This window comes from Colletotrichum tamarilloi (genome assembly GCF_030869305.1).
Source record: "Colletotrichum tamarilloi strain Tom-12 chromosome Unknown Scaffold_4.1, whole genome shotgun sequence".
Classification (NCBI taxonomy): domain Eukaryota; kingdom Fungi; phylum Ascomycota; class Sordariomycetes; order Glomerellales; family Glomerellaceae; genus Colletotrichum; species Colletotrichum tamarilloi.
The window spans coordinates 584,911-597,661 of NW_026849387.1; the positions used below are offsets into that span (position 1 = coordinate 584,911).

Consider the following 12,751-nt stretch of genomic DNA (forward strand, 5'->3'; position numbering starts at 1 on the left):
GACACTGCCTGTCCGACTTTTGTTTCGACTAAAGCATTAACACAAAATAGTTTCATTCTTGCCGATCAACGAGGCGTATAGCTATCGACGACATCCTCAAGCGTGGAAGAAACCCCGGAAAGGACTGCAAACATGGGCTACCCTAGTTATGATACCTCGCCCCTGATCGCCCTAGCGGTTCAAACGGATTGTCATGGTGCCGGCTCATGTACTGTTTTGCTTGTCGCGCTCTCTCTTCGTACGTTTCCTCGTCTCGAAACAAGGCGTCTCTTTCTAGAGAAGACCGACGGAATCGAGTTTCCAGTCGTCGCCTCCGTGTGTCGGCAGCCAGCTCCTCCTCGCCCACACGTCGATCTTCAAATCTCACTTCATCACGGATCGTCATTTTCCTCACATTATCCAAATCATCTTCGTGTCTTGCACGAACAACCTCTTCCGAATCAACAATGCGGAAGCTGGGCCGCCTGTGGATGACACGGGGCGGGAGCACAACTGTTCGACGGCGGCCGAGTCTGTTCAATAGCTCAATGTCTTCCAGGTCGCTGTTATAGGCCGTATCTGCTAGCCGCCGGGGCCGAAATGCTTCATGCTCGAAGCGGTCGACTCCGCCAGGCATTATCAGTGGTGGGGGTGGAGGTGAACTAGGCATACGACCGCGAGGAACATCGTAATCAAAGAGGCGATAGTCCTGTTTCGTATGGTATCGACGGTGGCTACGGCTACGGCTACGGCTTCGACTGCGACCGCGACTTGGATGACGGCCGCGGCGGTGATTATGCCTGCCGGAATCGGAGGACCCAGTGACGGATGTACTCGGCGTCCGGTCCGACTCGCTCCAACTATCGTCTGAACGCGAGCTTCTAGAGCTTCCTGAGCTTCTAGAAGGGATGTCATAGACCTTGGTTTTGCCCTTCTCTGTCTTGATGACTTTGACGTCGGCTTTCTCTTTGCCAGGCTTCGTCAACGGGAACGGAGGGCGAGGCGGTACAACCACTGGTTGCGGGTGAAGTCGCTGAAATTCTTCGTGTTGCTGTCGCATCGCCAACTCATGGCCTTGCTGCCGTGCCAATAACTGATGATCAAGATGGTACTGCCGCTGTTGCTCACGCAGGCGTTGTTGATATTCAATCTCCCGTTCTCTCTCCTTGAGAATGGCCTTTGCATCCTCGCCGAAGCGCGGCTCTCGTTTGAAATACACCGTCATCGAGATCGTCTCCAGGAGGTTCTTCTTCGACTTCCTTTCTTTAACCTTGGTTACCACGACCTTCTTAGCCTCTTTCCCAGCCATGTACTGGCGGTACTCGATAGAGTCCTTGCTAAGCTTCCTGATCTTGGTGCTGATCTGCTGCAGAGTGTAATAGAACCGTCTGTCAAGGTTATGTGCGTCGAGATTGTTTTGCGCCTTTTCGATCTGACGCTGCTGCGTCCCTGTGAGGTCGAGCTTCTTCTGCATTGCTGTCTTGCCCTCGGCATCAAGTTGACGGATGGTTCGAGTTATGGCCGGCTTGGGGAGGTCCTGGACCTCTGTGCGGATGACATTCTCCCAGGTCGATTTGACGGGGTTTCCTTCGTCGTCAATCTCGTTCGGGTCATGAACCTTTTCGAACCGGTATACGACATACTCGGACAAGGCTTCGCGTGCATCGGCATCGGTCATGCGTTCGTTGCGAAGATCTGATCGCTCAACAAGACGCTTACGCCGTAGCTCAGGTGGAATCACATCGTTGGGAGGCTGAACCGGCATGGGCCGAGGCATCATCATTGGGGCTACCATCGGGGCTGCTGGACGTTGAACGACATGATGAGCCGGCGGTCCGTGGACGGGAGGCTTGGGGACCGGTGGTGGAGGCGGTGGATGCGGTCCGCCTTTCGCCCCTTGAGGGTGTTTCGGCGGGCCGGAAGTGAGTTTGATAACACCGGGTGGAAGGGGAGCCATGATGGTGACGAGAATTGTAAGGATGCTAGGACTCGGAGGCTATCCTCGAGGGGGGTTGGAAACAGGTAAGGCACGTCTTATATGATGATTCCGTAACCGACGTCTCATGAAACTAACATTCAATGAAGTAGGAGGGAGATACTTATGCAGAGTGGAATGTCGTACCAGAAGAAGTCGAGAGGGTTGTGGCTGTCTCGACTCGGAGACTGTGCTAGACAAAGTGAGGCGAGCGCAGTCCTTTGTGGAAGGGTGTATGAGACAAAATGAGCGACGGGAGGGTGTGTTGGTACTTATGCTGTTGGTCTGTCTTGATCTGTGTTCCTGACTGTAGGATGCAGGTCTGGGCTCGGCGACAAGAACGGAATGGCCACCATCAACAACTTTGGCCGCAGCAGCACGTATCTCAACTGCTTTCTTTCCGATGATACGAGCCTTGTCCTTGGAGTGTCCAGTTCAGCTATCCGGCCTCTTTCGTCTGTTGAGGGGAAGAAAGAAGATGGGAGAGAAGGGTGGGAAATAGTGGCCTTGAGAAGAGGGGGCGGGCGTTGCGAGCTTTCAGGAAGCCAGGAAGCTGACTTTCACCGCCAGGAATATGCAACTGTCTACCATACGCGCAACCTATCACTCAACCCAGCAAGCCACCTACTCATAAAATACTTCGTCGCTCTCGAGGCATCCATTTGCACCATCCCTGTCGCTTCGGTGAAGTGGTGGGCACCGCCCAGTCGAGCGCCACGTTCCTCGCCTTTGGATTGGCAGCCTGGTCATCAAACGGCAATTACTTCAACTGCGATACTTGAGACGCCTGTCTCCCTCGCCTGAGCCAGAGAGTTTGACCTGGTCGATGGATGAACTCGACAAAACGAAACAAAGTCTGAAATGCTACTCGGAGTCCAACGGGCCTCGGCGACTGTGCATTATACGTACCGAATATGCCTGAGTCGTCTGTATTAGAACTGCACTTGGAATCAGAAGCTGTCACCATGTCTTGGCAAACACGGGCCTCTACACTACACACCGAGAGCTGCTCGTTTACCGTCTCTGCCGGTGCTCATTACCCCGCAAGAGACTGACTTTGTCTTGCACGGGCACGGGCGGATTTGACGGGCGGGAGGGAGGGTCGACCCGGAAGGCGAATTTTGCGGACAGTGGAAATGGTCCGCGCCGCACGAAACAAGGCAACCATCCGGCTGAATATCTGTCAACCTCGATTCCTTCACCGAAGACGTGCCGCTTTTTCTTGAGGTGTGTGGAGGACGCGCATTAAAGAGTGTGTCCAGCTGTATGGCTTGATCGGCAAATCCATGCAGGCTCGCGGTCAACACTGTCCAGGGCCGGCTCAATCGGATATAGGATTCTTACACTTCTGGGTGCCATCATCGACCCCAATCAACGACCACGACTCCCCCTCAAAGACGACTCCAATTGGTGAGGGGTGCATCAAATGACTCCGATAAGGAACATCCAGCAACGACCTGCAGAAATAATGTTACACGGCAGAAGCCCTAGGTGCTTGGCCAATCAAGCTGACACGACACGAAGGAATGGGCAAGAATACAAGATTCTTGTCGGTCATAGGATGCGAATTCGAGATGCCAGCGATCGAGACATGCGTACGTCTTTATGCAGGACGTGAGAGAGACTATTCTGAGTCCGTAACAACCGAGACATTAAGGCTGTTCGTCGACGAGGGTGGTGCAGTCGGTACCGCCCTCGGCTTCGTATCAAAGATAGGATTCGAAGTGCGCCTCTCATCCAGGTTGTGGTCTGGACCGTGCGAATTCTACCTCGATCTTTGGAGCTGGCCTGTTCGGTGGTCCATCTGACACTTCGACAAGACCATTCTGAATGGAGCATCTTACGTGGCCGGTCTTCTGATACGAGTCCAATCCAAACGCCAATTTTTTCGCAGGCGCCTATTTCCTCCCATGTCCACGTCGTTCTCATGGCCTCACAACATTTTAGAGTGCTCGAATGATGTGTAGTGGCGGAGAAGAATGAGACAATAATGCCAACTGGTCTCAGTTGCCATTGCAGAGCCGCACCTTAACTGACGTGACTGACAACTGCTCTGATCGGTTTCCTGCTTCCTTTACAAGCACCATCCATGCAATAATGAAGGATCTTTACTACCTCGCGAAGCCTCTTCAACTCCTTCGATCTTCAAGAGACAGGGGAGGCCTGTCCACACCGTCTGCCAGTTAAGCTTGATGATATTCAGACGCCGCGGCTGATCAGCAGAAGCCTAGACCAAGGCTGTCTGCTGTGTCGGTACACAACATCCACGGAGCTGGCACGAACTCGCATTTCCTGACGACACAGAATTCTAAGACCTCGGCGACTTCGATGCGTGTAGTCCCAACGTTGTACTCATCGGCACTGCACGTCGAGAAGCCTGGGTCCCACAGCAACTGAAGTCGTCTTTGTGCAGGGCCTTTGCGCGACGTTGGACACGCATATTCTCACATCAGAGGTGATACAAGAAAAATCTCCTCACGTACCCTGGGATCTGTCTTCGTCGTAGCCATTGCAGAGATGCCTAATGCCACAGGGACTTCCCTGCTCACCTCATGTACAACGCGTACAATCGAGCGATCTGGCGGCTTTCCGTCAAACTGCGGGTCTTTTCTTTGTCCTTCAGAAGCCGAAAAGCTGTACTCCATGTCACAAACGAGAGGCCTGGCTCCTGGGTCTCACCGTCTACAAGGCCGCCGCCATCTGTATATATGCCCAACGGTCGAGGGAGGACAAGAGCTGTCACTCTCGCCGTCTCCATTGAATTCTCAACTGATCGTCATGTCAGTACATTCAAGAAGTTTCGGCAAAGTGGCACTATCCTCGAACGTTGAGTGTTTGGTGTAACATCTACAAAGCACCTGGCTTGAAGAGGAATCAGTCAGTATGCTGATAATCCCTGCAAGCAGAAGAGCCCTTGGCTTCTACACAACAAGACACCACCCCTCATTCACATGTACCAGCCTGCGCCCGGTTGCAACACCAAGGGTGTAGATGGGTGCAGAATTCCCAGCTTCTCCCAAAAAAAAGTTTTGCCCATTCTCAACGAGGCTAGCGAAAGTGCGGTTGCCTCGTCTCTTTTGGCTGACGCGACTGACTTGTTTTCTGCACATTGTAGAGCCCTTTGGCTGGTCATCTACGGCGTTCGGCCTTCCTTTTCCGACTCCCTCGCAATCCATCTATTGCCCACTAATTGTAGTCGGAGATGGTTGGCTCATCTGTAACACGGCGTCAAGTCGATGCCTCTTTAAAGAATTAATCAGCAAGGCAGCAGTAAGGTGATGATGTGCCCAGATACATACTCGGTATGACGCCAGACGTTGAACACGCAAAAGGCGTTGCCTCGGCGGATAGAGCCTTTTGAGACAGCGGCTCGACCCGAGGACACCATCACACATGTCTCAACTTGCGCCACTTATCCGACCGGATAAGTCCGAGGTCAAGAGATCAGTGCCTTTCCGAGAGAGTGTGTGCTTACGGCTTGGATGCCTGGCTCAGCCTGCGGTGCGAGATGCTGGCCCCTTTTCGTCCTCTGCGGGGGAACACACAGGTTGTGCCACTACTCAGCTGGCACTTTTCCAGATTCGAGATAAGGACAGCGCTTGCAGAGACAATACTAGTATACCTGAAAGGGGTGGTATTCTTCGTCTTGAATCTGTTGCCCAGTCGCATCGATGTTCTAAGGAAGAGAACTTCGTCAACATGATGACTTCCAGTCACGGTATGTCTGAAAAGAGGAATCGTTCAACGAAATAAAGCCACAAACATGAGGTAGAGGGTTTAGAATAGTATGTAGCGTAGTCGTATATCGTACACATCGCCCCAAGTCGTCAGAGGTAAGTAAGTCAGATAGGAAGATCTCCCATGCGTAACCACAACTAAATTTACAGGAATAGGATTGGGAATTTTTTACCAAATTCTAAGAGGGCTTGTTTCAATCAGCCCGGTTATGAAGGTTTTGATGAAGGGAATCAACCTAGGTAGGTCGTTGCATTGATCGTATTGAAGCTACACAACACACGATACCTCACCCCTTATTGAAGTTATCTCACTTACCAGCTATGTTGAGACACATTTCCTCGTCGTGAATATCTCAGAAACATACTCAATTGTCCATGGTGCAACAATAGAAGCCATTTGCAAACAAACTTTCCACGGCTTGTTTTTGTTTGCTTCTGCTCAATGGGCTGGAGGCACCTTCCCCCCCAATCCACTACTGCCCCCTTTTCATTTAAGACCGTGATGGTATTCACCATCAAAAATCGCACACCGCCCTTGCCTGAGTGAGTATTCAATGAGAGCTTCACATCAAAAGGACGAAAAAGTCTCTTGCCCCTCCCTCTCTTGGAAAAAATTCCTCCCACAAACAATTCAACCCCACGAAAGTCTCATCGACAATCAATAACAGACAATCTCAAACACCCTCTACACCTCACATCACAATATCCCATCCTGAATTCAATCCTTCACTCACACCGCCAAAATGAAGAGCATCACCATCATCACCTCCTTCTCGGCCATCTTGGGCGCAATCGTCACCTCTGCTGCTCCTGCTGAGCAGCCGGTCAAGGCCGACATGGCCACCATCTGCGAGGCCACTGAGGCTCCCTTTGCCAACGCTGTCTGCCGCCCCTTCACAGCCTCCGATGGCAGCGTTTTCGCTGTCTTCACTCTCAATCCTGCCAAGTCCAATGAGGGTAACTTCGACAGCGTGAAGAATGCTATCAACTCTGGAGCCACCACCTGGATTCCCAACAAGAAGACTGGTAACGAGGACTTCTGCGACAACGTCAATGGCCTTCACTCTGGCCACATCAACCCCTACATGCCCCTCGTCTCCGACTGCCTCGCCATCAAAGACTGGGCCGCCTCTAACGCTGGCCACTGGGCCGTCTCCAAGGCCGACTTGGACAAGCACCGCTGGGTCGCTCTATCTGTTGTTGGCACCTGCGCCTTTGTCGTCGGCGCCACCAAGGAGAACCGCCCCGAGGCTGCTATCAACATTGGCAACCAGGATGTCACCGAGATCATCCAGCAGGCCATTGAGAAGCACAGGATGATGGACCAGGTCGAGGTTGCTGGTCGCTCTTCTTGCATCGCCTCGGGTGGCAAGGTCGCTGCCGACTGGTACATCGCCAACCCCGACATGATCAAGTGGGACAACTGAGGAGTGAGCATGCCTTGTGAGATTTGGCTCCTGAGAATAAACATCATTACAGGGTCGATATGGATTCACAAGAAACGGGTTGCAGGAGCGGGTAGTTCGTGGCCGCATCTTGGAATTCTTTGAGGTCACATTGGAAGGAGGATACTTTTAGTCCCAATACACAGGCTTCATTACGAACACTATGACTGGACCCATGTGAATGGAATACTTACTACAATAGTCAAGTCTAGTGCCTTGAACTACAGAAGGTTGACTTAGCCTCAGGTGGACAAGATATCTCACCTTGACCCGGCTATTGTGTTACACAGCGCACAGAGAGTGAAATACTTCACATCTGGGCCTTGTATGTGAATATTGTGTTTTCAGGTTCCCTCATTCAATGATGCTCATACCTAAGGTATCATGTTTTTCTTTCCCTTTTCACCTCACGCTGCTCCTCCGTGCCTTCCCCTTCACAACTGGCGTTTCTATACACCCACAATCGCACCTTCTCCCTTTGTTTTCCCTCCTTCCTCTACTATCAAGCGAGAAAATACAAAGATTTCAAAGCACCTTGTTCACTGCCTCGAGCTTCCAGTAAAGCAATTACCATCCGAGACTACTTGCTTTTGGTCTTCTTCACCTCTACCTACCCGCCCGCCCCTCGACTGCCAAATACGACGGATACCACAGCCAGAAGCAGACAAAGTTCTACATTTTTTTTACTCCAAGAGACAGCTTCCATCTGTATCACCAATCGAGTCTCCCACATAACAACCCTCAAGATGGTTGTCATAGTTCGTCTTCTCGCTACCGCTACCGCTGTGATGGCGCTTGCCGTCGCCGCCAACCCGGTTGCCCAGGGTCCTGGAATCATCCGCGATCCTGCTTGTGGCTCTCTCTGCGCCTTTACTGAGCCGCCTTGTCCCAAGGCTATCTGCCACGAGGTCTTTCTCAGCAACGGCAAGTGCAAGGCCATCTTCACCGTTCCGAAGGTCGATAAGGCCGACTCCATCGATGCCGAGGGCGCGGTCTCCTCGGTTGTTGAAGTCAAGCAAACCAAGAAGAGTGTCGACAACATCGCCAAGGATGACATCAACACTGACGATACTCTCCTTGCCAGAGAGACCCTCATTCCCGTTCCCATCATCAATCACTTCAGCACCTCTTCCTTCTCCAAACGTCACATTTTTGAGAAAAGCGAGAAGTCCGAGAAGGTCTGTCAGGGACAAGGCGTTACCTGCTACAACCGCGACCAGAAGGCCTTGTCTAAGGACTGCATGGAGATATACAAGCATATGGCCAAGACATCCGGTACCTGGACCTTCTCTGACCTTGATCTCCGTGGCACCAAGTGGGTTGAGTTCATGCGAATCGGCACGTGTCTCATCGCCGTCGGTTCTGAATTCGCCAATGTTCAAGGTTCCCCAATCAATGGCAAGAGTTCCAAGATCGGCAACCTCGACATGTATGGCATCTTCGCTCAGAGCTTCCATCACTGCGGCAAGGACGATAGCATGGAAGTTAGAGGCAGTATCGGCTGCAAGGAGTTCCCACTCAGTTTCTGGATCGTCGCAACGGACAAGTACGACTGTTGCAAGTCCGACCCGCCTCTGAAGCACGATTAGACGTCTGGAATCACCAGCAATACCTGAAAGGTTGGAGAAGGATACAAGGGAATACTCGGGAAACTTGGGTTAGCTTTGGTTCACAATCATCAACTTTGAGAACACCGCCAAGGAACTGTGCATTTGGTAGTTGCAGTCCACTGCATAGCTATCAGTAGCCAGAGAAATAAACAATCGCGGTTCATCCGACACAACACTTGTCTGTCTCATTGTGACATGTGTTAGATGCCAGGAAGGGTTGACGTTGTTCCATGTTGAGCCTCATCCTCTCCATAAACCTTCGTGAGTCAGGCATTGTTTGACCTAGTCCTCTTATCTCGTCGGGACGGAATCCTCTTCAGAACATAGAGTTTAACTCACAAGGGACGACTCAGTAAATGTGCAAAGGGCACGCATCAGATGGCGAACATGACGGACGGTCTCCGTTGTTTCGCCGTCCTTCTTGGCGTCTTGCCACTACCGCAACAACAAAAGTGTAAAGAGAGACATGGAACGATAGAACAATCGAACGGTGCTGCATGGAAACAATAGAAGTCAGATTGATCCATGTCGTTTCCCGACGCCGTTGTCGTTCATCTCACAACGAGCTTTCTCATCTTGGCCAGACCTTCTCGTTTTCATGCCCTCGCTCTTGGATGTTGACATGGTGTTACATCAATCCACCCCGCACTGATCCAAGTTCGTAGATCATACTCGAGAATGCAACAGCAACGGCTCCGATTACGACGTTTTGCCAAAATTTCGGATGTTCGGCAATCGAATAGCACCCCAAACTTATCCTACAAGCCCCAACGACACCCACACCATCAAGTTCTGGTGGAGTGAGGGTTGCAGTGTCAAACAAGAATCTACCGGCCCGTCGGAGTAATTAGAAATCGAAGTTGCGCCAAACGCGATACCTCCACGTCGTTTGTGTTTGTGTGTATGACTGTCGCGGGCCAGGCGAATGAGCACGGCGCGCGCGAGCGCGCGAGAGCCTTGAGTTTTGAAACCTGAGCAACCTTTCCGCCAGCCTGCTCCTGGCTCGGACCAGAAGCATCGGCCCCCGCGCGATCTCATGCGCCCAGCCTAAAACTCGTAGAGTGCCCGCGTCCATCATGCTTCCCTGCTCGGGGTCTCCCTCGTCTGCCATTCCAGCCCTGCGGTCTTCCCGGTAGAGAAATCACTCTAACACGGATAGGCTGATCCCAAAGCTTCGATCGACTCTGGTGCCTGAGCTTTATTCCCAGGGCCCCGCGGTGAGGACGGAGGAGGGCCAAGTGTGTCGTTCTGAGTTGCGAGGAAGAGCAAGACTTGGGCACCTAGTCGGACCGTGCCGACTCTTCCTTTCCCGCTCGCCTTGTTGCTTGGGAGATCCTTGGCCTGCTTCTGTCCTGTTCACTCGGCGCAATGGACAGTCCGGTTGGGTTAAGTTGAGCGGATGTCCCTGGAACTCTTTTAATGTTGAAGTGACTGCCGTCACTTGTGTTGTATTTCCAGGTCAACGTTGCTCAGAAGGAAGAAGCAGACAGTTCTACAATCCATTCCTTTGGTTTTGGTTGTTGATTTTCCCCATGCTTGTATATATGGGTTCCGATATTCTTTTCGGCGAATTGTCATCTCGGTCTCGGTGTAAGACGTCATGCCTGCGGCAGTGCTCGCTCTGGTCGCCATACTAGCTGCAGCTGTTTCGTGCGTACCGTCGACCCAGGACCTCAGGACCGACATAACCATCATTCGAGACAATGACCTCCTGGGTGAGTCTCAACCAGTGTCATATATCCAGAAGCCTCTGACTGACGATGGCAACCTTCTAGACTCGAAAAGCCCAGCGGCCAATACAAGCGCCCTCTTCCTCAGGGCCCGGGTGCCTTTACGAGAGGCCAAGTCCATGTGCAAAGATCTAGGCGAACAGCTGTGGGAAGCAGATTCAAACTCCACGCAGAGGATATTAGAGATTCTCGACTATCAAGAGCCCGATGTTGACTTGTCAGCAATCTGGGTCATGCCCAAGAACGGCGATGATCCCCAAACGATCAACCTCAAAGGCGAGGTCTCCTCTGCCGACACATCCGACACGAATACCGTTCTGTGCACGCAGACGGCGCCCTACTCCAACGGCATAGCCCAGGACAGCAGTCCGAGGTGGCAGACTGTGGTGTACTCCAACAGAGAAGCAGTACTTGGCTTTCGCGATAGGAATAGCTTCCGCTTTCATGGCATGCGTTACGCTACGAGGACGAAGCGGTTTGCATACCCTAAAATGTATCGAGGCTCTGGCGGTAATGCTACCGCACTCGAATTCGGATCCCCTTGCTATCAGGGGTTCGGCGGCACAGAAGATTGCCTGTACCTGAACGTTTACACGCCGTATCTTCCCCGTAACAGACGCATCGACAGCGGTCTCCGGCCGGTCATGTTTTGGATTCACGGTGGAGCTCTGACGAGTGGCTTTGGTAGTGATCCCCTGTTTGACGGGGGTAATCTGGCATCTCGTGGCGACGTAGTCGTCGTGACCATAAACTACCGGCTTGGGTCTCTGGGATTTTTGGCCATTGACGATGGCGAGACTAATGGCAACTTTGGTCTCGCTGACCAGATTCTGGCGTTGGACTGGGTCCGACAACACATCCGAGACTTTGGCGGGGACCCAAGCAAGATCACCATATTTGGCCAATCCGCCGGAGCTGCCTCCGTCCGCGCGATGATGGCGTCTCCAAAGGCTGCCGGGAAGTTTGCGGGCGCGATTCCGCTCAGCAATCTTGGAGGCTTGGCGTACGGGACATCATACTCCAAGTACTTCTCCATCGAGGAACAGCTAGACCTCGTGGGTAACGCCATCCTCGGCACCACGAACTGTACCAACGCAACGTCGCAGCTTGACTGTCTTAGAGACGCGCCACTTGGAAGTCTCGGACCAGGAGCGCGGTATCTCGTCAACGATGGTGTCTACCTGACGACAGATGAGTTGCCTCTCAGGGGAGACTCTCTTAACGTCAACGTCATGATGGGCATCACATCTGAGGACGGCTTGCCGTTTCTGATTTTACCGCGGAATGGAACAGTCCTCAACGATACCCAGTGGCTCACATCTCAGGGCCTCCCAGCTCCGCCACAGCGTCTTTTCCCTGCGACAGATGTCAGAAACCAGACGCGGGCGGCGTTCGGGGTGGGAGCCAGGCTCGCCACGGACGCAATGTTCCGCTGCGTAGATCAAGCTACGGTGTACGCAGGCTTGGAGAACGGCGTCCTCGGGTCCAAGGTGTACTACTATGAGTTTGAGCGGACGTACCAGACGCCCGAGTGGCCGAGACTCGACATCTGCGAGGCACCCAAGTCAAAGGCTCACCCGAATGGAGATCCCGAGTCGCCCGCCGACAACCTACGATGCCACTCGGGCGAGTTACTTCCGCTGTTTGGCAATCTCGTGCGTCAGGGAAACCCGCTCCGAGACGAGAATGATCTGCCCTGGATGCAATATCTCGTCGACACATTCACCTCGTTTGCAAGAACTTATGATCCTAATCCGGATAAGGCTTTCCTCAGGGCTAGAGGATTCGACAGCACGTTGAGGGCATTAGAAAAATCCGGGCCCTGGGAGCCGTCTGTGAAAGGTGACATGAAGATGAGGGCTATCGATTGGCCTGTAAAAGACAACATGATGAAAGGGTTCAAGGATGTCGAGCAGTGTGAGTGGCTGAAACTGTCGCTCGATTTTTACATTTGAGTAAATAATCTACAATGGCCGAAGGAGAAAGATGCACATACAAGCATTCAGGACCTACATAATTAGACATTTAGTACATGGCGCCGCGTAGAAGGGCTCTATATAACCCCTAATGAATGCATACTTTGTTTGATGCTAACTGAAAAAGAAAACCTCATTTTTCAATCTCCCTAGCCAATGGCCAATGTCTAGCGAGGGAGCAACACACTGCCATGGGAAATGACAGGGTTGGGAATGGACCCAACCGCTTGCGCAGTATGCATGGCTGTGGCGAAGCTATCTGCGGCAAGGCCCATTGGGCCACAGCTGTACAGTCGCAT

General features: G+C 52.4%; 6 protein-coding genes across 6 annotated transcripts; 4 read left to right on the forward strand and 2 right to left on the reverse strand.

Moving 5' to 3' along the window:
• Positions 1-142: 142 nt before the first annotated feature.
• Positions 143-1,936, reverse strand: CTAM01_01826 (uncharacterized protein; the record flags this gene model as incomplete). The annotated part of the gene is made up of 1 exon (XM_060517867.1): positions 143-1,936. One exon carries the CDS (start codon positions 1,934-1,936, stop codon positions 143-145), a length of 1,794 nt encoding a protein of 597 aa, XP_060387401.1.
• Positions 1,937-2,299: 363 nt separating this feature from the next.
• On the forward strand, positions 2,300-2,758 carry CTAM01_01827 (uncharacterized protein; the record flags this gene model as incomplete). Its single annotated transcript, XM_060517868.1, has 1 exon — positions 2,300-2,758. The coding sequence occupies one exon, from the start codon at positions 2,300-2,302 to the stop codon at positions 2,756-2,758; it is 459 nt and encodes a 152-aa protein (XP_060387402.1).
• Positions 2,759-4,901: 2,143 nt separating this feature from the next.
• On the reverse strand, positions 4,902-5,087 carry CTAM01_01828 (uncharacterized protein; the record flags this gene model as incomplete). Its single annotated transcript, XM_060517869.1, has 1 exon — positions 4,902-5,087. One exon carries the CDS (start codon positions 5,085-5,087, stop codon positions 4,902-4,904), a length of 186 nt encoding a protein of 61 aa, XP_060387403.1.
• Positions 5,088-6,434: 1,347 nt separating this feature from the next.
• Positions 6,435-7,118, forward strand: CTAM01_01829 (uncharacterized protein; the record flags this gene model as incomplete). Its single annotated transcript, XM_060517870.1, has 1 exon — positions 6,435-7,118. The coding sequence occupies one exon, from the start codon at positions 6,435-6,437 to the stop codon at positions 7,116-7,118; it is 684 nt and encodes a 227-aa protein (XP_060387404.1).
• Positions 7,119-7,882: 764 nt separating this feature from the next.
• Positions 7,883-8,725, forward strand: CTAM01_01830 (uncharacterized protein; the record flags this gene model as incomplete). The annotated part of the gene is made up of 1 exon (XM_060517871.1): positions 7,883-8,725. One exon carries the CDS (start codon positions 7,883-7,885, stop codon positions 8,723-8,725), a length of 843 nt encoding a protein of 280 aa, XP_060387405.1.
• Positions 8,726-10,346: 1,621 nt separating this feature from the next.
• On the forward strand, positions 10,347-12,431 carry CTAM01_01831 (carboxylesterase; the record flags this gene model as incomplete). The annotated part of the gene is made up of 2 exons (XM_060517872.1): positions 10,347-10,461; positions 10,522-12,431. 2 exons carry the CDS (start codon positions 10,347-10,349, stop codon positions 12,429-12,431), a joined length of 2,025 nt encoding a protein of 674 aa, XP_060387406.1.
• Positions 12,432-12,751: the final 320 nt, after the last annotated feature.